A 21,395-nucleotide genomic window follows, 5' to 3' on the forward strand; every position below is an offset into this window, starting at 1 on the left:
CATTAAATTAATGATTTCAAATGTGTCCAGATTTAATGGCAGTCAATGTTAATATGTAAAGGCAATTATCAGATAAAAAAGAATGCCATGAAATTGGATTTATAAGGCAAAATGGACATCAGTGAAAACTTCAAAATTTTTTTACAGACTGTAGAAAAGCCAACACTGAACTCCACCTAGGCCTGAAACTAAAGCTAAGTGTTGGCTATGAGATAAAAGAAAGAAGAAAAGACAAATGAATTTGGAATTGAAAGGACTGTAACCACCAGGCTTTGCAAGTAAGAATGACCTATGTGTATTCCATATTTACCCCAGAAGAACAGAAGCTAATAAACGATAAATAAATACTATAGAAGCATATATTCAATGACTTTGCTTATCGCAGAGCGGCCCCACGTGTGACAAAATTCATTGGTTGATTCCGAGTCAGAAAAAGTAGCATTAATTAGCACAGTCCTGATTTATTGTGAGGTCGTACGATTGTATTCTCCAGCAACCCAGTACTGTTTGACAGCAAACATGACCTTTTCTGGGACAAGCGGACCATCCTCATGATCCACCATTTTTGTATTCCATCTCATTCCTCCAACAATTCTCTTCACCTTGATCAATATATCCTCCTGATCACGGAATATGACTGCTCCTTCTGGCCTTAAAATGCGATCCATCTCCAGAAGAATGTCTTCCATGTTGCACCTTCATTAGAACAATAAAAGCAAAAGAAAAGCTTAAAGTGTTTCTAGTTGCATGTTCACATGCAATATAAAAGGATAAAGGCTGGGTCTGAGATAGAACAATAACTTTGCGGTTTAAGAAAAATCATATCATTCCTACTAAAAGAAGTATTGCAATTTCCCACAAATTATGTCAATTTATACTGGTATTTCGTAAGTTGATTTGGATCTCAAACTGGGAAGATCAAGTCCATTGTAAGTTAACTAAAGGGTCATACAAACCTTTCTTTATTTTATTTTATAAGGTCAACTCAAATTCCCAAACCGCAAAGCTTTATTCTATTAGAACATGATAAGAAGTAGTACCAATAAAGACTTACTTATCTTTATATAAGCTGAAAAGGGCATTTGCATGAATTAGGTCGTACGTCCTTGGGTAAGTGGAGAAGGCTTCGCACCTGATGAGATATAGAAGAAGAATATTAAACAGACGATAGCATTAGAGAACAAACAACACAAGCGATCAATAGGAGCCTCAGTCTGATTTAAACTATCTTTCTTCCATCATATAGTTATGAAGATTGAAGGGGAAATGAATGAAGAACTCTTTAGCATAATACAAAGCAACACTCACTATCTTGTAGCATGCACTGTGGTAACAAAGAAATCTAAATTGCAATTACAAGTGATATCCAAATCAGAAAAAATCTGATGTAGCATATACCGCAAATTTCAAATTTGAAGTTAGTTTTTCTCATGGCAAAGCCTCTTAGAGCATAGGCAAGCATCCCTGCTAAACTACAATTCCCTAGATTATTTACATTTTTGAACTCTGATTTCTTAGTTATCAAGAGCAAAAATAAAGATAATAGATTCCCAAGTCTAGTGAACTTTTAAAGCATTGGCCTAAAGATTAACAATGAAATTTTTGCCTTTTTTTTTTTTGCTTCACTTATGTCTCATTTTCATGGCCCAAGAATAAGAGTAACAAAAGAAATGGTTAGATTGTATATGCATGTTTTATCACATATTTGTTCAACGCCAAACACCAGCCAGGGTCTTTTATCAGCTTGAATTCCATATGCTGATATTCAGCCTATGCAGTATGCTTAAAACTGCAGGAAATATGAGCTCAGAAAAATTCTAATTTAGAAAAAACCCAAATCTGCTTTATTAGAACTTGGATTTCAGTAACAGGATCAGTTGTGATCATGACACTCTAGATCTGCAAACTGCCATGGTGTTGGTTCCAGGCTGGAAAAAAAAACAGGGATTGGTATAGTTAACACCCAAAAGCAACTACTAAAAAGAAAGGTGCAGAGGCTTAGAATGGAGTTGAGATGAGAAAGAAAGGTTTATTTCACAATGCGAAAAGGTCATTAGGATCAGCACTAAGGTTATGCCTGTTTCAATCTCATTCATCCACTGCAGAACCTAGTCAAACAAAAAATTAGCTGAGAAATAAAAAATCAAAGAGGGACGGAGAGATCTTCCAGAAGTTACCAATCATGATATATGCCAATCAAGCCACGCTCGTATATCACACCCAAAGTGTCTTTTTCAGCTATTGTAGGCATAACATTCATAACCCATAATTTTGGAGATTCAAGGGCAGCAGCAAAACCTCCCATACCAGCATTCATATCCATGATGTTGCGGTACCTTCCTGAGTCAAGGATTTTGTTTATCCTCTTATAGGCATTGACATGCTTTTTGCAAAGACGAAAATCTTCCAGGTATGCCTCAATAGATACTCCGGGAATGGAGCCACTGGATATTCTGAAAGGAACAGCATTAAGTCTTTCTGGAAATGGCCTCCATGGTGCACCAGCAACTTCATTTGGCTCATGGGTCTCAAGATAGGGAGTTACACATGTCTCCATTTTCTTGTACCTGCCAAAAATCAGATTATGTAAAAACATGGTATAAAGTTGTTATTCTAATGGAAATAACAGAAAGTTTCATCCTGAACACAAAACTACAGAAAGTCTTTGCTGGACAAACATAGATCCACTAGCAATTCAGATATAATTCCAGACATAATTTAGATCCAAGTACTGAAAAATTTTATTTCTTCTGATTTTGATTTTCTACTACACTAAGAAAATCTAAAAACCAAAAAAAAAAAAAAAAGTGAAGGAGAGAAAAGACCACATCTGGAACAGTTCATTTCCATAAATTTCCAAAAGGAGGAAAAAAAAATTATGATTTGAAGGTTAGTAGGTTTCTTTCCATAAGGGATGAAAAAAAAAAAAAAAAGAAAAAGAAAAACATCTAAATAAGTCAGGACAGGAAATATTGCTATCAGCAAAAAGCAGGAAAGAAGTTCACCACATGGCATACCACACATCATCTGTGTTTGTAGGTTGGCACATTGTAGGCTGAGGATTTAGGTCACGGCAAGAATCATAGTTTATCCTTTTCTGCCAGATGGCTATTTCACCTATCTCATGTTTCTTTTCCCAGCAAAGAAGTTTAGCAGTTTCTTCGATCTTCCTCTGTTCCTCCTCAAGTTCCTCTTTAGGACGCTGCCATGCTTGGTAATTGTTCCTCCAATTGATTGGAGGACCAGAAAGCACCCAATAACCACAAGGTCTAAGAACACGATCAACTTCCATCATATACATTCCATCTGAAGAAGCAGGTCCCATGATGATGTTATCAAAGACTCATTGCAAATAATCAGCAAAAAGTATTCAAACGAACAAAAGAACCAAGTTAACTTTGAAGGCCATTGACTTCACTGAAAGAGTTGAAAGTCAACTCATTTAGCATGAATATGTTCGCCACAAGTTATTTTGGTGTTGGCAATACAATGTTTTGATGCACAGATTTTCAGAAGTTAAAACAAACTTATATTCTGCCCAAAATTCATTTGTTTTTGGCAGCATTACAAGGGCCAGAAGATATTTTACATTGCACCCAACTGCTATAACTAAATGATGAACCAAAACAGACATATCCTGTATTGCACTTGTGCTTTGTATTATAGAATCAAAGTCAAAATTACTATCCTCACCGTTAGAACCCCATGGAATAAGGCAACGAGAACAGTGAACCATGTCAAAGGCTCTAGAAGGATATGGCAGCTTGATAGTTCCAAGAACACCAATAACAGCTGGAACACCTCTTTCCAGTGCAAATTGAACTTGTGCTTCGTGAGAGTCTCTTGGAGCAAATGACATGGCTATAACATTCTTCTTGAAAAGATATGCACCCCAACTTGCAACCTGAGCGCCACTCAAGGCAAAAAATCAAATGACAATTAAAGCAAAAAGGACTAGGAAAAAAACTGAATTAGGACAACTCAGAAAATGAGAACAGAGAAACTCTTGTACAATTACTTACCCCACATCCAGTATCTAGAGCAGTTCTAACCAACCCATTGTCCATGGGGATCACAGCTGCAAGTTCATTGATATATGCATCTGCCCCGTGAGGAAACTGTGTTCCTCCACCAGGAAATCTAAACACATTACCCACATATTGTATCCAATTCTGAACAGCCTTCTCAACTGTCAAGCTCTTGTAAGGTGCATTTGCATAGGGTACATAATCACGGCTCTTTGGCCATGGAAACGGGTTTGCGTATCCTTTGGGCGCTGGAACAAGGCAGTGCAGCTTCTCCTCTTCAGGCGGACAATGCCGTTCCCGATAATTCATATTTTCTCGAGGAAATGTCATTGCTCTCATTTGATCTTGGCAAGGCGTGTAGTCAATATACTTGTCATCACATGGCTTAATCTCCTGTACTTCTTCTCCGGAACTATCAACTATTCCTGCATCACCACTTGTCTGATAATTCAAATTGTTGAGGATGCTACAGTGTGTCTGTTTGGTGATCACCCATGCTATGCTATCACCCTTTCCAAAGCCACTTCGCTGCCACGCACCCAATATATAGAAGAAACCGCATAAACCAACCACAATAAAAATTGATACAGAGCTCCTTGTTTTATGGTCTCCTGAGTTCCCTTTTGTGGCCATCCTGCACTCTAAATGTGCTTTCTAGTGCTTTTTCCGTTGCCTCACCTCCTTTATTATACATGAAAACTGCAAATTCAATCACAAAATTCAATTGCGAATTTTCTGTACGAAGAATGCAAGTGAATTGTGATCGAATTCAATTAATCCAAATCAAACCAAAGTAAAAGAAATGATACAAAACAATAAACGAATATCCATAAGGAATTGAAAGAGACTGTACAATATGTTATTACTGCCAATCTCCACATAGAATAAAAGTTCAGCCTCAAAAACCAAACTTTCCAAGAAATAAAAACAAGACAATTCAACGATAGCCTTTCAATCCTCTTCATCAACTTACATGACTTCAATCAATCAACCATGATTAAATTGTTACATTATCTTAAATTTCTCGATGAGTAATTCGTAAAAGATCAAAGAACACCAAAGTTGGTCTAAAAAATAAAATTACAAGGTGAAAAAAGAAAAAAGGAAAATGTGATGGAGTCGCTAAACATTAAACCTAAAATCAAGAGATTGAATGAACAATCCCTAATCAAACGATCAGAAAGATAATCTTACAGGCAAAGAAATCAAGGAAGGACGTCGCGCACGAGGGGCAATCAGATGAAAATAGTCATTGGAATTGCAGAATGGGGGAGAGTTTAATTATAATTGTTAGATTGGAATTTGTAGAATCATATAGGAATACCGAATACAATCTTTTCTTCTTTCTTCAGAGTCTGACTTACAGTTTTGTTAGATTATGTCGTATCCAATCGGAACCCGCCACCTAATTCCTACAAAAAGGTCTGTCGTCGACAGCTGCTGCTACACTGATAAGTACTTCCTTCTTCATTTTATATTTCTATATTTTGTTTAAATTAAATTAAATTTAGAATTTATTTGGTGAATCAAATTAAATAAAAGAAGTATAAAGAGTGCTTGTTTACGTCATTCAGTATTAATAATTTATTATTAATTGTAAAATAATTTAAGATTGTCTCGTTTTCATGGAGACAGATAAGAATGTCTGGCCGGCAAGATTGAAGGATGCGACCATAACGAAGCTTCAAAGGAGGTCATGAGAGAATTGAATTTTTACTTTTTTTTTTTTTCTATTGTGTACCCATTGTGTATTTCTTATTTTTCCAAAAAAAAAAAAAAAAACTTATATCATATTATGTAAATATTATATTCATATACCGGAAAATAGGTTGATTCTTCAGAATTTCATATCATTTATAAAAGAAAAGAAGTTTATAAATTATATAAAGTACCACTTCATTTCGAAATTGTCAAGATTATATATAGTATGTTATTTATTTAATTAATCAAGATAATCTATTTTAAGTAGGATGTAGCTTATCCTTTTTCAAAATTTTGATTTGGCATTTCACTCTATATGTTTAACTTCGTGAACTAATCATATTTAATTTAGTTTTTTTTTATCAAAAGAATCAATATACTTGTTAAATGAAATTCTTCAAAATGTTTATCTTGTTACTTGAGTTTCCTAAAAGTGACTATTGTTTGAACATATAAGCCAAATATTAACCAAAGAATAATATTAAAATTATACTATAATAAATTGCATGAAGTGCATAGTGATTTGGCTTAAAACATGTTAATTGTCTTATACATTAACCTATTTGAAGTTGTAATTGTAGAATAGATATGAAAAATAATTATAAGAAAAATTGGGAAAAAAAATTATGATTTGGAAGTGTGACCAAAATTTAAAAAGTAACTAAGAAAAAAAAAAAAGTATAATTCAGTGTATTTATTAAAAAAATAAATATAAATGAATATTATGTGGAGAGTGGGATTTGAACCCACGCCCTTTCGGACCAGAACCTTAATCTGGCGCCTTAGACCAACTCGGCCATCTCCACCTTGATATTCAAAAATTCCAATGCAACCTCTATCCTGCGATGGTTGTTTAATCTGCACTTCTGCAGTTTATCTGGCCACACAAACCATGACCAGCACCGGATGAAACCCTTTTAACATTTATGGCGGCTTGGCGTGCTATGCTTCGCCAATTTGATTTGCAAAATGACCCATTTAGGGTCATCTCTTTGTTCAAAGCCATGCAAATAGGGAAAGAGAACGACCCAGTTACTGATCCTTTTGTGTATGCTTCTTTGATAAAAGCTTGCAATAAGGTTTTGGGTATTAATGAAGGGAAATCAATACATAGCCGCGTAGTTAAGCTTGCGTTGGATTATAACTTGAATGTTTTGAATAGTTTGATTCATTATTATGCGAGTGTAAATGGGTCAGTGAAGTATGCTCGTGTCTTGTTCGATAAAATGCCTGACAGAACGGTTGTTACTGTTAATAGTATGGTTTCTGGGTTTCTGAAGAATAACCAATTTGATTTTGGTTTGAGCTTATTCAAGAAAGTCCTTACTGGTGCTTTTGGTCTGAGTATGAAGCCAAACTTTGTTACTCTAATGGTTTTGATTTCTGGGTGTGTTGAAAACGGGGGATACAGCATTGGGAGATTGCTTCATTCTTACTGTTGCAAGACAGGTATGGATTTGAGAATTGAAGTTTGTAATACACTTATCGATTTTTATTGCAAAAATGGATATTTGGATATTGCAACTAAACTGTTCAACGAAATGGTTGAGAAGGACTTGGTTTCATGGAATACCATGATTGCAGGATTTGCTAGAAGTAATAACTGTAGTAAAGCTCTCTCTTTATTTAGAGAAATGAGATATAAGGACATTGGATATGATATTGTGTCATTTGTTAACTTGATTTTGGCTTGTGCTAATGGTGGAGATCTTGATTCAGGGAAGATGGTTCATGTACATATAATAGCAAGTGTAGAAGAGATACCAGTTTCTCTTGGGACTGTTCTTATTAACATGTATTCGAGATGTGGTTCGATCAAATTTGCCAGGAAAGTTTTTGAGGAGTTGCCGGATAAGAATATTGCATCATGGAACTCGATTATACATGGTTATGTTGAATGCGGGCTTAATAGTGAAGCTCTAAGGCTCTTTAATTTGATGAAATGTAGCAAGGTAGAGGCAGATGATGTAACAATGCTAGGAATAATCTCTGCTTGCCGGAATTCTGGAGAATTGTCTCTTTGCATTGATATTCATTCATATATTATGAGAAATGATAATCTCAGTAGGAGCAATGTTCTGCAAAATGCTCTTGTAGATATGTATGCAAAATGTGGGAACATGGCTCGAGCTAAATCTGTATTCGATAAAATGCTTGTAAAGGACGTAATCTCATGGACATCGATAATAGTAGGTCATGCCATCAACGGAGAAGGGGAGGAAGCCCTTCATGCTTTTAGGAAAATGTGTGCAGAGAAAGTTGAACCTAACTCTGTCACATTCATTGCTGTTCTATTGGCATGCGATCATTCTGGTCTAGTTGAAGAAGGTCAAAACTTGTATGATACGATGTGCAAGGTTTACAATATTGAGCCACAGATTGAGCACTGCGGTTGCATGATTGACATGCTTGCTCGAGCAGGAATGCTAGACGAGGCGAATAAGTTTGTGAAGAAAATGCCAGTTGAGCCGAACACAGTTATTTGGAGAATGATGATTAATGCTTGCAGAGTACATGGTGATTTTGATTTAGGGTTATGTTTGGTTAGTAGCCTAGTAGGAGTGAAGAAGTCACCTAAAATTGAAGATCATGTTATTTCTTCTATCATTTTTGCTGAGACAGGGAGATGGAATGATGTTCTTCATGAAAGAAGCACAGTGATAGCTCAAAAACCTTCAAAAGTTCCAGGAAAAAGCTGTATTTCAGAATTAACAGATTGAGGGGTCCCAAAGAGCCTATAAGTATAACCTTAAATTTTGAGTAATTTTAACTAGTACAAAATGAACTTGAAGAAATTATGAACTATGAACAACCAAATGAATGAGACTATGAAAGGTTTTACACGTATCTCATCTCAACTGATGATTCTGAATCCTTCATATTTTCAATCTCGTGATTACGCAGACAATGTAATATTATAATAGACTGCTTAACATTCGAATATTTCATAAGAGCCAATACTTGGGAGAAGAGAATATGGCAGTAATTTGTTACAAGTAATTACTATAAAAAAGAGAAAATAGCCAAATTTCTTGTATGTCAAAAATGGTAAAACAATATCATTTTGCAGCAGTTCACTGATGGACCTTGCCCGTTTTGAGGGCTGTTTCCCATTGGTTGCCAATCATAGAATATTTCAATTCATTACTATCATGTTGCACCCTTCCAGTGACTTCCAAGCATAATGCATTGGGAAGGCTCTTGTCTGGTTGCTTACCCTTAACAGGTTTTTTACTAGGGCCGGGATCCATAAAGATAGGTTGTATTCTAAGATTTGGGTTTGGTCTAATTCGGTTCACTTCTCTTTCTCTTTCATCTGGTGGTCTCAATATCCTGTTTTCTGACTCTATTTCTGAAACTTCATCTTGGTTTACCAAGACCTGTAATTTGCAAGGAATAATACTGTAAAATAGGACAAGCAAAATGCCAACAAAAGCGGGAAAGTATAATTGTCCACTCAATAAATATAAAATGAAATCATGAGGCAAAGAACAATATTAAAGCATTAGAATACTTGTGGCCAGAAAATAAAAGGCGCTTCTTAAGATCTACAACCACAGTGATTGAGAGGGGAAAAAAGAAAGAAAAGAACTGCTCAGGCATCCTTCAAGTGAAGGAAGGATGTCAATAACGGAATGGCTTGCATTCATTAATTTATGAAGGTACTTTGATACTGTTTTCAAAGCTAAATTTACATGCGGAAAATCCATGCGAGTTATACATGCTTGAGGCACAATAAATAGAAATGTTGGTACTGGATTTGTAGTTCAATAGCTAAATAAAGTTAGTAAATTCCATCTGGCCTTCTAGTTCAATATGTCTGTAAAAAAATGAAGTAGTTTCGTGGGAAAAGTTACTTGAGTACATGTCGTAGGACATACATAATGAACAGAACGATTTGGAACGATAGAACAAGATTACGTTAAAATAGATACCTTGCGACCAACCAAGTCAAAAGTCACAACCACTTTATTTCGCTTTGCCTTTTCAGCTTCTTCTATCTCCTCTTTTTTCTTCCTTAGAAGTTCCTTTTCCTGGAAATTTTTTGTTAGAAACAACAAAAAGTGAACACAAGCACATGATACAACACAAGTTTGTGATACAACTGCGAGATTACGATCATTATGTTTCAACGACTTTGTTACCTCCTTTGACAGCCAGCTATTTCCCTCAATCTCATAGTAATCACTTTGGTCATCAATAACAGTTGTACGTGCCGCAGCATTTCTGTCATATTCAACAAGCCTTTTTGCATAAGCTTCAGCTGCTGCTTCAGCATCTGATAGTGGAGCCAAACTGCCTTCCAGACCAGCATAGCTGCTCCCTTCCTTTAGCACAAGGGCACCGCAGAAACAGCACGGCCCCTCTCCTTCCTGTTCACAAACTATCTTGCCACAAGATAAACAGTTGCTCACCAGTCTGTGCCGACGGGCTTGGCACAAACATGGTTTCCCCTGTTGGAATACAATTGACCCCTTAGCAGCCTCTGCAAGTGAAATGACTTTCCCAGTTTTCTTCTTTCTAGAATTACCTTGGTTTCCCTTTTGGCTGGACTCGCTTGCCTCTGTTGAAACCTTGTTCCCTTGGTAACTGGAAGTAGAATTCTTTTTTGGTTCTGCCTGATAATTGGAAACTGTAACTTTTCTAGGTTCAGCTTGATAACTGGATACTGTGTCTTTAGCTGATCTAAGTGGTTTCCTGGCTCCACCAATAGAACTATTGTCACTCGATGGTTTGACATAGGTATGAAATTTTGAAGTTTGAACAGCTGGTGTCCCACTGCCAAGATCTGAGTGACCTCTACGCCGTAAATATTCCTCAATCACACTTTTTCCAGCCTCTTGCCCAATGATATTCTGCAAACAGAGACAAAACAAGATCTATAAAACTTCCAAAATGTGCTGCAAGAGAACATTCTTCTGGCATTGCCAACCCTGAAATGCCAACTCTATTATTGGCACGTCATGGATCAAGAAATTCAATCAATACAATACTTCCTAATTAAAACAACTAATTTCCTATATGCCCTTCCCTTTTTGATCTGCTAATGTGTTCACAATTAGGCAAAATAGTTAATGGGCATCCATTTATCAACTCAGGAAATGATGTAAGTAGCCCCAAAACTCTTTTTTTTCCTTTGGTGGAATGTGTGAGGAAAATCAGTTGGAAGATTACAAGACAAAAAATGGTAAATATATGACAGCGAAAATGAGAAATTGTGCGACAGCTTGTTTGTGCCCAAACAGAACAGTTCTTTACAAGCCAACTATAATAGTACTGATGTTCAATAATGTCATATCTCAAATCTGAAGAAACAAAACCTACCCAGTTATATTATTCTAAAATCACCAACAACTAACTCTCTTCAGCTTTTCCTTTCATAGGCATCAAATAATGGGCAATCACATGAATAAAAATGCCAATTACTGGCCATCAAACCCAAAATTAGTCACTAATACTATGTAATCAAAATCTTTAACGTACTGATACATCAAGCAGACAAACAAAATCAATGCCCCAAATCCATCAACTAGAATCAAAGTTTAAAATTTAAGCTCTAATAGAACAGCATAAAATAGAGAGAGCAAGCAAGAAAAAGAGAGATTACATCGAGATATTCTTTGGCATCAAGGGGCTGAGCGAGCTCGCAATAAGAAACTAAACCGGAGATTATTTCCCTATCCAAATCTAAACCTGTTTCTATTCTCTTGCACAAATCAACTAGTGCATTCTCTAGCCACTTTCCTGGCGACTCCATTCTCTCTCCCTCTGGAAGCCGCTTAAGAATGGACAAGATTTTGGCTTAGAAACTGTGATTACTTATTTTATTTTTACAACTTAAATGTACCTAGATTGTAATTATATGACGTGAATCTGACAAACGACACCAACGAAATAACGAACATTACACATACTTGCTTGTGTCGTTTATTACATTTCATAAAGGAGCTGTCGTTTCGTCATCTCTTTCCTTCTTCACCAGCGCTCTCTTCACTTTCTCAGCAATGATAAATCTTGTTCAAAACCCTAACGGACAACGTCATCCTGTCAACGGCACCGTTTCAAGAAATAGGGCCTGGTGCGCGACTGGCACTGCAGTCTCTCTTTCAATATTACGGGTAATACATTTCTGACAATCGAGTTCTGGTCCTATCGTTTCACAATTACTATAGTGAGTGGTTCTCTGTCACTGTTTGGCTAAATGGGAAAACCTAAAGAAAAAATCTTGAGTTTTTGCTTTCTTATGTGTTTGATTTTCAAGGCAAAGTAGGCCGAAGTTCGTGAAATATTTTTTTTAGCCAGCTATTCACTTGGCATCTGAATGATTCTGTTTAAATTGGTTATTTTTGTGGCTTTTTAGGACAATAGAAGCTTGAAGCAGGCAAAGAAAAGGTTACTTTGATTCTTGAATCAATTGGCTTATGGGTTTTGATGTAACAATCAATTAGCTTCTTGTAATTATTGGGATGAAACCAGCTTTGCTCCCTAAAAATGTAGCTGCTGTCCTCAAATACCAAAAGGAACCATTAAAAGCACTTGAAATCTTCAATTCTGTGAAGAAAGAAGATGGATTCAAGCACACATTGTTAACTTATAAGTGCATCATTGAAAAGCTTGGCTTTCATGGTCAGTTCGAGGCAATGGAGAGTGTACTTATGGACATGAGGATTAATATTGATAATAGTTTGTTGGAAGGGGTGTACATCTTAGCCATGAGAAACTATGGGAGGAAAGGGAAGGTTCAAGAAGCTGTTGATGTATTTGAGAGAATGGACTTTTACAGCTGTGAGCCATCAGTTTTATCATATAATGCAATCATGAATATATTGGTTGAGCATGGGTATTTCAATCAAGCTCATAAAGTGTATTTGAGAATGAAAGATAAAGGAATTGTTCCTGATGTTTACACATTCACAATTAGGATAAAGTCGTTTTGTAGGACAAAAAGGCCTCATGCGGCTTTAAGACTTCTTAGCAACATGCCTTCTCATGGGTGTGAGCTTAACGCAGTTGCATATTGTACGGTGATTGGTGGGTTTTATGAAGAGAACTATCAAGTTGAGGCATATGAATTGTTTCATACGATGCTTGGTTTAGGTATTTTTCCAGATACTGCCACATTTAACAAGCTTATTCATATTCTTTGCAAGAAGGGACATGTCCAAGAAAGTGAGAAACTGCTCAACAAGGTTCTGAAGAAGGGAGGATCTCCTAATTTGTTTACATTTAATATCTTCATCCAAGGGTTTTGCAGAAAAGGGGCACTTGATCAGGCTGTCAAATTGTTGGATAGTGTGACTAGAGAAGGCCTAACTCCTGATGTTGTCACATACAACACATTAATCTGTGGATTGTGCAAGAACTCCAAGGTTGTGGAAGCTGAGAACTATCTGCATAAAATGGTGAACAAAGGCTTACAGCCTGATTGCTTCACTTACAATACTATAATTGATGGATTTTGCAAAATGGGTATGGTACAAGATGCTGATAAGATTCTCAATGATGCAATTTTCAAGGGATTTGTGCCTGATGAGTTCACATATTGTGCTCTAATTAATGGATTATGCCAGCACGGTGACATAGAGCGTGCCCTAGCTCTTTTTGATGAGGCATTGGGGAAAGGATTAAAGCCTAGCATTGTTCTATATAACACACTAATCAAAGGATTGTCTCAGCATGGACTTGTTTTAGAAGCATTGCAGCTGATGAATAACATGCCAAAGAAAGGTAGTAACCCTGACATATGGACTTTCAATTTGGTCATAAATGGTTTGTGCAAGATGGGATGTATGTCTGATGCCAACAACCTGATGAATGGCGCTATTGCCAAAGGATACATTCCAGACATTTTTACTTTCAATACACTGATCGATGGTTACTGTAAACAACGGAAAATGGAAAATGCAATTGAGATTCTAAATAGCATGTGGAGTCATGGTGTCACCCCTGATATAATCACATATAACTCTGTATTGAATGGCCTCTGCAAGGCTGCAAAACCTGAAGATGTAATGGAAACCTTCAAGCTGATGATGGAGAAGAGGTGTGTTCCTAACTTAATCACTTATAATATACTCATAGAGAGCCTATGTAAAGCTCGGAAGGTGAATGATGCTCTAGACTTGGTGGAAGAAATAAGAAATAAGGGACTGACTCCAGATACTGTTAGTTTTGGCACAGTGATGAGTGGTTTATGCAATAATGGGGATTTGGAAGGAGCCTACCGGGTCTTTAGAAGAATGGAACAACAATACAAGGTTTGTTACTCTGTAGCCACCTACAATATCATGATTAATGCCTTCTCTGAACAGCTAGATATGCATATGGCGGAAAAGCTTTTTCATGAGATGGGATATAAAGGCTGTGCCCCAGACAGCTATACTTATCGTATCATGATTGATGGCTTCTGCAAAACAGGAGATGTCGATTCTGGATATAATTTTCTATTGGAAGAGATTAAAAAAGGGTTCGTTCCGTCACTGACAACATTTGGACGAGTAATAAACTGTCTCAGCATTCAGCATAGAGTTCATGAAGCAGTTGGTATCATCCATCTGATGGTGGAACATGGAATTGTCCCTGAGGTTGTGGATACTATCTTTGAGGCTGATAAAAAGGTGGTTGCAGCACCTAAGATTATCTTGGAAGACTTGTTGAAGAAAAGTCATATAACTTATTATGCTTACGAACTTCTTTATGATGGTATTAGAGATAAGAAGCTTCAACATAAAAAGGCTGCCAAGAAGATGTTAGCTTGATTGGTGAATCATATTCTTAATCTGTAAGTGGAATCTTGTACATTAGTTTGTGAGGAAAGTCAAAGATTAAACAAACTAGTTAGCAGGTCCAGCGGTAGCTGAAGTAATTTGCTGCTTAAAGCAATGGTAGTATGGACTCACTTTTTTTTTTTTTAATACTCTCTTTAAGTGCTGTATATTTGCTTAATTAGTGATGTGGTTGTTTTTCAGGATTGAGCTTGGTTGATGAAACAGTTAACCTGCCAAATGTCTTATTGTTTATGAGTTGTTTACTAGATACGTTGTACTATGTGAGCCACTTTATAAAATCAGTGACTGGACAAGATGGTTGCACTATGAAGATGGTCTTTGATATTGCAATGCAGTATATCAGTTTATACAATTGGCAACCTTCAGCTTTATGGCTGGGCAATTTATTGCCATGGCATCATAGGCCCTCAGCATGTACTAGGAGATTTTACCAGGTAGTTTTGTCATGGCTCTAGGCAAATTATGTTTAAGCTCAACTATGTCTGGAACTGGCAGCTCTTTCATATTATATCAGGGTTTATGGTAAGTATGGATGTAGTGCATTTACCATATTATCCTTGCTATTTTAGTTTTCCTTGTCTGAAAATTAATCGTTCATGCAACTTACCCTCCATCAGTTCTGTTTTCCAATGTCAGGGACTTGTTGCTGGATTATCCTTCTGGAGGTTCAAATGTTCAAGTTACCAGCACACCTGTCACAAGAGAGTTAACCAGCACACTGATTATCTCAAAAAAAAAAAAAAAAAAAAAAAAAAAAAAAAAAAAAAGAGGGCGTGATGTATGAAGCAGTAGTTGGAAATGAATACGTCAACCTCAATTTCTATGTTAACTCGTTCAGTCCATACTCAAATTTGATAGTTTTGATGAAATCTGTTTCCCTTATGGATAGATCCCTAAGTTGTTTCAGATCATAATTCCAGATCTCGTGATGTAAACTAAAATAATATACACTCTGAAGTTGATCTCTAATTTGTATAGGGACGGTGCATTCAGATGTGCTTTTCAGATCAACTATCCTTCTTACTTTATCCTTAAAGTTAGCTACTAAACTGTGTAGTCGAAATTTCTAGGGGCCTGCACATGGTTGAGCCTAAATTACAGTGTAATGTTTATTGCAATAAGATACTTAAATGTTATCAGAGTATCTTCACCTGTTTGCAGATTTAATATTTTTAGTTTTTGTGAATCATTCACTTGTGCTTGTCAGACTACTGCTGTGAAAGTATCATGTACCAAGTACACAAAGCAACATGTAGGAAATTCAAATGCTATGAAAGTAATCATGTAGGAAGTCCGGTGTGCGAATATTTCCTAGAACTGCTTATAGCTTGCTAGAACAATAGTTGAAAGAAATTGCTAGTACACCAAAAAATTGTTGTAATTTTTCAGCAGCAAATGTATATTCTGTACTGAAGGCTATCATTTTGTCAAAGAAAAAAGAATACAATCCTTTGAGTTATGAAGTTTATTAAAATGATTCAATTTTTTCTTATCAATATTGAGTAACTTGTGCTGAAGCTGTTATTTAACCAACTCTCGCTGTGGGCTTGTTCACTTTGGTTACCCAGAGTCTTGCTCTGATGGGGCCAATGCCATATTTTGCCCAACCTTTTCCAACATAGGGTGTCTTGCAAGAGGAACTTAAGTGGACAAGAAAGGACATTCTCCATTAAGTTTTACTAAAGGAGGCATACTTGACTAATGAGGTGCTGGAGGAGTTATTCCCAGGACTCTGAGGTTGCGAGTGAGGATCTATGAGGTGCTGGAGGAGTTATTTCCAGGACTCTGAAGTTGCGAGTGAGGATCCAGTTGAAGCTAATTAATTATTTAAGGAAAAGGAGGCAAATTTGTGTTCCACATGAAACTCCAAGCAGCTTCCTTCCTCACCCCTGTGCCTTTCATTAGGTTTCTGATCTGTAGGACTTCCTCCCACTGGCCTCTATCTGCACAGATATTTGACAACGAGACATAAGCTCCATCATCATTAGGGTTTAATTCCATGACCCTTTTTGCTGCTATCTTTCCAAGTTCCACGTCTCCATGTATTTTGCAAGCAGCAAGCAGTGTTGCCCAAACTAAAACATCAGGGTCGATAGGCATACTTCTAATGAACTTCTCAGCCTCTTTCAATTGTCCTGAACGACCAAGAAGATCAACCATACAAGCATAGTGACGGTTAGTAGGCTCAATCCCAAAGTCTTTCTTCATTGCATGAAAATGGAAATAGCCTTCTTCAACCAAATTGGCACGGCTGCAGGCAGAGAGAATCCCAACAAAAGTCACTGAATCGGGTCTAATCCCTCTTCTCCCCATCTGCTCATAGATTTTTAAAGCCTCTGCACCTTTTCCATGCTGAGCATAGCTAGCAATCATAGCTGTCCAGCTTACCAAGTCAAGTTCCTCAATCTGATCAAATGCTTTACTGCATTCTTCTATGCTTCCACATTTAGAATACATTGTAACAAGTGAACTTCCAACTGAAACATCTGAATCTAAACCCATTTTTGTGATATGCGCATGCAGCTGAGTCCCAATGTCCAATCTGTTCATAAGTGCAATAGCTCCAAGAAGAGGTGAAATGGTGAATGAGTCAGTCGTGATATTGGACATTAACATTTCATGAAACAGAAATATTGCCTCTTCAAGTCTCCCGTTTTGTGCATATCCTGAAATCAGGGAAGAACATGAAACCGGATCTTTTTCAGGAAGCATGTCAAAGACTTTTCTTGCTGATTCCAGAGCACCACATTTTGAATACATATTGACAAGCCCACCACCAACCAGTGCTTCTGTACCCATTCCACCACGGAAAGCATACCCATGAATTTCCTTACCTTTCTTTACAGAATGAAGACCAGAACATGCACTTAGAATTGCAGTAAGAGTCATTTGATCAGGTCTTAGTTTGGACAACATATCTCTAAAAAGCTCAAAAGCATGATCTTCATAGCCATGCTCTGTGAACCCGCTGATCATTGACGCACATGAAATGTTGTCTCTGATAGGAATACGCTCAAAGACTTTGTAAGAGTCCTCTATGTTACCGCACTTTGAGTACATTGTGAAAAGAGAACTACCAACAGAAAGATCAAGGTCAAGACCTATTTTAACAGTATAGCAGTGGATTTGCCTCCCTAAATTCAAGCAATCTATAGCACTGAAGACACTGGAAAAACAAAATTTGTCTGGTCTCAGACCCTCCTGTAGCATTCGTTGCAATAGACCTATCGCCCTTTGAGAGCTCTGATTCTGAGCGAAAGAAGAAATCATAATGGCCCATATACGTGGGTCCTTTAGGCCTTCCATTTCTCTAAACACCATCTCGGACAAATCAATAGCATGTGCTTTTGCATACATATTAACTAAAGCAGCCCCCACCACTGGATCCAAAGAGAATCCAGTCTTCAAAATCCAGTTATGGATTTGGAATGCCTCTTTAATCATATTTGGTCTGGCGCAAGCAGTGATTACACTGGTAATAGTAAAGTTGTTTGTTTCCTCCTCCATTTTCCTCATTTCTTTGAAAAATTTGAGGGCAGACATAAAATCACCCCTCTTAACTAAACCAGATATAATGGCAGTCCATGAAACTACATTGCGAACTGGCATCCGAGAAAATTTCTTGACAGCTTCATTAATATCACCACATTTGGAATACATATCAACTATGGCAGTCTCCACAAAGACGTCTTTTGCACAACATTTAATCACCCACCCTTGAACTCCTTTCCCAATTTCAATCTGTTCCAGAGTAGCACATGCAGTCAAAACACTTGAGAAGGTATAACTATCTGGAAGCAGAAATCTGCGACACATTTGACCAAAAAGATCTAAAGCAACCAAATTTTCCCCATTCTTAACTGCCCCAGAGATGATAGAATTCCAACAAACCACATTCTCGCACAATACATCATAAAACACCTTCAAAGCATAGTCAAACCTATTATTTTTTGCAAATAAATCTATCATTCCTGCCCGAACGTAACCATTTGAATAAAATCCATTTCTAATTGCAAGTGCGTACACCTGCTCGCCAAAAATAGGAGCTTGCAAAGCAGCACAAGCAGACAGTACACTGCCATAGGTGATATCATTCGGCTTATAACCAAAAAAATGCATCCTACAAAAAAATCTCCACGAATCCTCAAACAACATATTACGAACATAACCAGAAATTATAAGGTTCCAAGAAATAACATTTAATTGAGGAATTTCATCAAACAGTTTCAGGGCATAAAACGTGGCGCCGGATTTGCAGTACCAATCGAGTAAAGAGTTAGCAACGACAATATCAGAGTGCAATAAAGCTGTTTTAAGCAAATGGGTATGGATAATTTTTGTGTCTTTGACAGTATGTTGCCTGGATTTTGTGTACTTGCTGAAGTGGTGGAAGGGGTCAAGGAAAGGAGCAGGATCTTCCTGTTCATATTGGTCGGCTCTAACAAATGATGGCCTTTCGATTACAGATAGTGAAGATATGAGTTTGGAAATGGAGATGGGGATTAGCTTGGGTTGGAGATTGTGACTGATAACAGAATTCATTTGGTTGGGTCCTAATGGAGAGGCGACTCTGAACAGCGATGAAGCATTTCGATAATGGCCGTTTGAAAAGCGCGGGAAGTTCATTGAAATGGCTTTGAGTGAACCTCGTATTATACAAATCACAAACGTTCCAGAGAGTTAGCACCTTGTCAAGATGGCCGAGTTGGTCTAAGGCGCCAGTTTCAGGTACTGGTCCGAAAGGGCATGGGTTCGAATCCCATTCTTGACACAAAATTAATTTTTTCTCATTAATATTATTATCTTTTTGCTCTAAGTTAATAGAGCCAGAAAAGCCGGTGGCCTTTATGCAGCTTTTGAGACAAAAATAACATCTTAAACCATCCGCTTCTGCTTCTTGATACATATTATGTATGTTCAAACATGGAAACGGAAGTCATCTTTATTCATTCATGCAGTTAGGAGGGAAAGCGTAAAAGGAAGGAATAGAGAACGAAGGGAGAGGTAGAATCTAGTTCTGTCTTTAAAACTCATAAAGGACATTTGGAACTTCCTATGTTGTTAAAAACCCTTTAATCCGCATTTATTGTTGATCAAGTTCATCCACCAATTACTGCTTGTAAAGTCATTGCCCTTAAATTTAATCATAAAGTCGATCACACCCAATATCAAATGGAATATTCTCTTCAATCCTACTAATCTACATCAAATCAAATTTCGATGGATGGATGGAAAGAACATCATTTTTCACAGGGTTGATTATAAATTTAATGTCTTAATTTTTAAAAATTTTCTATTTTAATATTTAAATAGAAAACGTTTATAATCAACTAAAAAAATTTTCAATTGAATGTCTCACGTGGCAAGCCAGAAATACAAATTGAATAAAGATATTGTGTAGACTTTTTTGCTGACACGGATGTTTTGCTGTTTGACGTGGATATTTTGCCCAAGAGGTCAACGGATTTGGTTTGATCCTACGGCTACCATCCTCTCACTACCCTCAGCTCACTGTCACAGAATCAGAAAGCCAAAAATGAGTCGTCCTCGTGAAGAGAGTTGCGGTGAAGAGAGACCATTAAATTCTAAGAAATTTCTCTCTCTAAAAAACTCTGGAATGGTGGAAAGCGAAAGCAAGCTGGATCTTCAAGTACATTCAGCATAGGCAGATGAAGTAGAGAAAGAAGAGGAAGAAGAAGCTCAAGCAGAAGCCCAATGAGAAATTATTACCAAACAATATGTAAGCTTTTTTTTTAAAAAAAAATTATGTTTAGATACAGGCAAGAGGCTCCCAATGAGAAGTCACGCAAGGAAAACATTCAAGATGCAAATTTGGAATTCAATATATTTGCTGCCGAAACAAGATGTCTTTGTTTGTGCTTCCGCTGAGATTTCCGCCCAAAAGTATGGTTGCTTGTAATCTGTATGGCTTCGACAATGGACATCACGATTTTCATCGCAGGAGAGGTGGTTCTATAACAACAGCGAAAATCAGAAAAAAAATGATCTCACCTCTCTCTCAAGCAGAACGAACGATCTCTTCCCTTCTTTCATGAGAGGTGGTTCGTCCAAAAATCACCGCACCCCACTGCCATCGCCGGAAAAAAAGAGGAAAGGGAAGGCGACGGCGCTGCAATTGTGAAACAGTGAGGAAAGTAGAGATTTGGTCCTTTGAAACCCTAAATGACGATTTTATACCTTGGTTTGATTCACCTTAGGTTCGATTAAATCTGAACCACATAATTCTTGATTTGCTCTTGGTTTTAATAGGTTTGAGTTTGAACAACTCAGCGTCACTTGCCGTCCTATTTGTATTTCCGGCTTGCCAAGTAAGCCAGAGACACTCAAACGTAAGCGGAAAACACCCATTGAAAATTTTTTTGGAATTTAAACACCTTATTACAAATGTTTTCTCATTGAGAAACCAAAATAAAAAATTTCAGAAAGTTGAGAAACTAAATTTATAATTATCCCTTTTTCATATCCTGTGATGTGTATAATTGATCTTGTGAATTGGATCACTTTGATGGGATAATGAATTTTTAAAGTCTCTGACTTCAAGGTAAAATTAGGTACTTCATTTGTTTGATTTAATAAAATGCAGATCACGTTGGGCGTTGGGAGTAAAGGACTATGGTAGGATCCTGTGGTCCGACCTAATAATTAAAGCTTAATGAACAAGGTCGGTCAAATAGAAGTGTAACTCTTTGACTTGGCTTTCACTTTCAGTTCGCTGTTAACATACTAACTGGTAACACTTCAACAAGGACTAAGATTTAGGAGAAATGTAAGAGAAACAAGGCAAAACAACATAGATTATGGATCATATGAGAAGAACCATGAGAGACACCAAGGTCTAGCTAGGAGCCTAGGACTG

General features: G+C 37.1%; 5 protein-coding genes and 2 non-coding genes across 14 annotated transcripts; 3 read left to right on the forward strand and 4 right to left on the reverse strand.

Moving 5' to 3' along the window:
- Positions 1-73: 73 nt before the first annotated feature.
- LOC105640527 (putative methyltransferase PMT2) lies at positions 74-5,519 on the reverse strand. Of its 5 annotated transcripts, none has more exons than XM_012224867.4 (7): positions 5,393-5,519; positions 4,023-4,727; positions 3,694-3,904; positions 3,006-3,306; positions 2,178-2,567; positions 1,055-1,132; positions 74-696 (listed from the first exon to the last, which is right to left on the reverse strand). In XM_012224867.4, exons 2-7 carry the CDS (start codon positions 4,659-4,661, stop codon positions 462-464), a joined length of 1,854 nt encoding a protein of 617 aa, XP_012080257.1. In that variant the 5' UTR covers positions 4,662-4,727; positions 5,393-5,519; the 3' UTR covers positions 74-461. The 5 variants fall into 5 exon arrangements, with proteins under 5 accessions (XP_012080257.1, XP_020537580.1, XP_012080256.1 ...); XM_020681921.3 differs by having other exon boundaries at positions 4,023-4,763; positions 5,393-5,505; XM_012224866.4 differs by lacking the exon at positions 5,393-5,519 and adding an exon at positions 5,223-5,384.
- Positions 5,520-6,454: 935 nt separating this feature from the next.
- Positions 6,455-6,535, reverse strand: TRNAL-AAG (transfer RNA leucine (anticodon AAG)). The gene has a single exon. It is a non-coding gene; the product is annotated as a tRNA-Leu (tRNA).
- Positions 6,493-8,576, forward strand: LOC105640528 (pentatricopeptide repeat-containing protein DOT4, chloroplastic). Its single transcript, XM_089726702.1, has one exon. The coding sequence runs from the start codon at positions 6,656-6,658 to the stop codon at positions 8,447-8,449; it is 1,794 nt and encodes a 597-aa protein (XP_089582828.1). The 5' UTR covers positions 6,493-6,655; the 3' UTR covers positions 8,450-8,576.
- Positions 8,577-8,672: 96 nt separating this feature from the next.
- On the reverse strand, positions 8,673-11,566 carry LOC105640529 (transcription regulator/ zinc ion binding protein). The gene is made up of 4 exons (XM_012224870.4): positions 11,338-11,566; positions 9,875-10,585; positions 9,665-9,763; positions 8,673-9,109 (listed from the first exon to the last, which is right to left on the reverse strand). The coding sequence occupies exons 1-4, from the start codon at positions 11,485-11,487 to the stop codon at positions 8,804-8,806; spliced, it is 1,266 nt and encodes a 421-aa protein (XP_012080260.1). The 5' UTR covers positions 11,488-11,566; the 3' UTR covers positions 8,673-8,803.
- A 13-nt stretch (positions 11,567-11,579) lies between these two features.
- LOC105640531 (Pentatricopeptide repeat (PPR) superfamily protein) lies at positions 11,580-15,662 on the forward strand. 4 transcript variants are annotated; one of them, XM_020681827.3, is made up of 4 exons: positions 11,581-11,901; positions 12,091-14,614; positions 14,699-15,040; positions 15,136-15,662. In XM_020681827.3, exon 2 carries the CDS (start codon positions 12,197-12,199, stop codon positions 14,486-14,488), a length of 2,292 nt encoding a protein of 763 aa, XP_020537486.1. In that variant the 5' UTR covers positions 11,581-11,901; positions 12,091-12,196; the 3' UTR covers positions 14,489-14,614; positions 14,699-15,040; positions 15,136-15,662. The 4 variants fall into 4 exon arrangements, with proteins under 4 accessions (XP_020537487.1, XP_020537486.1, XP_020537485.1 ...); XM_020681826.3 differs by having other exon boundaries at positions 11,581-11,848; XM_020681828.3 differs by having other exon boundaries at positions 11,580-14,511.
- Positions 15,663-15,875: 213 nt separating this feature from the next.
- Positions 15,876-19,295, reverse strand: OTP87 (pentatricopeptide (PPR) repeat-containing protein). Its single transcript, XM_012224873.4, has one exon. It carries the CDS (start codon positions 19,142-19,144, stop codon positions 16,346-16,348), a length of 2,799 nt encoding a protein of 932 aa, XP_012080263.2. The 5' UTR covers positions 19,145-19,295; the 3' UTR covers positions 15,876-16,345.
- TRNAL-CAG (transfer RNA leucine (anticodon CAG)) lies at positions 19,209-19,289 on the forward strand. Its single transcript has one exon. It is a non-coding gene; the product is annotated as a tRNA-Leu (tRNA).
- Positions 19,296-21,395: the final 2,100 nt, after the last annotated feature.

Source organism: Jatropha curcas, chromosome 10 (genome assembly GCF_041381405.1).
Source record: "Jatropha curcas cultivar XTBG-Jc1 chromosome 10, XTBG_Jcur_1.0, whole genome shotgun sequence".
Lineage (NCBI taxonomy): Eukaryota > Viridiplantae > Streptophyta > Magnoliopsida > Malpighiales > Euphorbiaceae > Jatropha > Jatropha curcas.

Excerpts from the sequence above, each read along its gene's own strand:
- LOC105640527 (XM_012224867.4), bottom strand. The coding sequence starts at position 4,661 with ATGGCCACAAAAGGGAACTCAGGAGACCATAAAACAAGGAGCTCTGTA. Across the intron at positions 3,905-4,022 it reads CTCTAGATACTGGATGTGGG|GTTGCAAGTTGGGGTGCATA; the intron begins GTAAGTAATTGT and ends AGTGGCGCTCAG. Across the intron at positions 1,133-2,177 it reads ATTGGCATATATCATGATTG|GTGCGAAGCCTTCTCCACTT; the intron begins GTAACTTCTGGA and ends ATATCTCATCAG.
- LOC105640528 (XM_089726702.1), top strand. The coding sequence starts at position 6,656 with ATGGCGGCTTGGCGTGCTATGCTTCGCCAATTTGATTTGCAAAATGAC.
- LOC105640529 (XM_012224870.4), bottom strand. The coding sequence starts at position 11,487 with ATGGAGTCGCCAGGAAAGTGGCTAGAGAATGCACTAGTTGATTTGTGC. Across the intron at positions 9,764-9,874 it reads ATAGCTGGCTGTCAAAGGAG|GAAAAGGAACTTCTAAGGAA; the intron begins GTAACAAAGTCG and ends AAAAATTTCCAG. Across the intron at positions 9,110-9,664 it reads TTGACTTGGTTGGTCGCAAG|GTCTTGGTAAACCAAGATGA; the intron begins GTATCTATTTTA and ends TGCAAATTACAG.
- LOC105640531 (XM_020681828.3), top strand. The coding sequence starts at position 12,197 with ATGAAACCAGCTTTGCTCCCTAAAAATGTAGCTGCTGTCCTCAAATAC.
- OTP87 (XM_012224873.4), bottom strand. The coding sequence starts at position 19,144 with ATGAACTTCCCGCGCTTTTCAAACGGCCATTATCGAAATGCTTCATCG.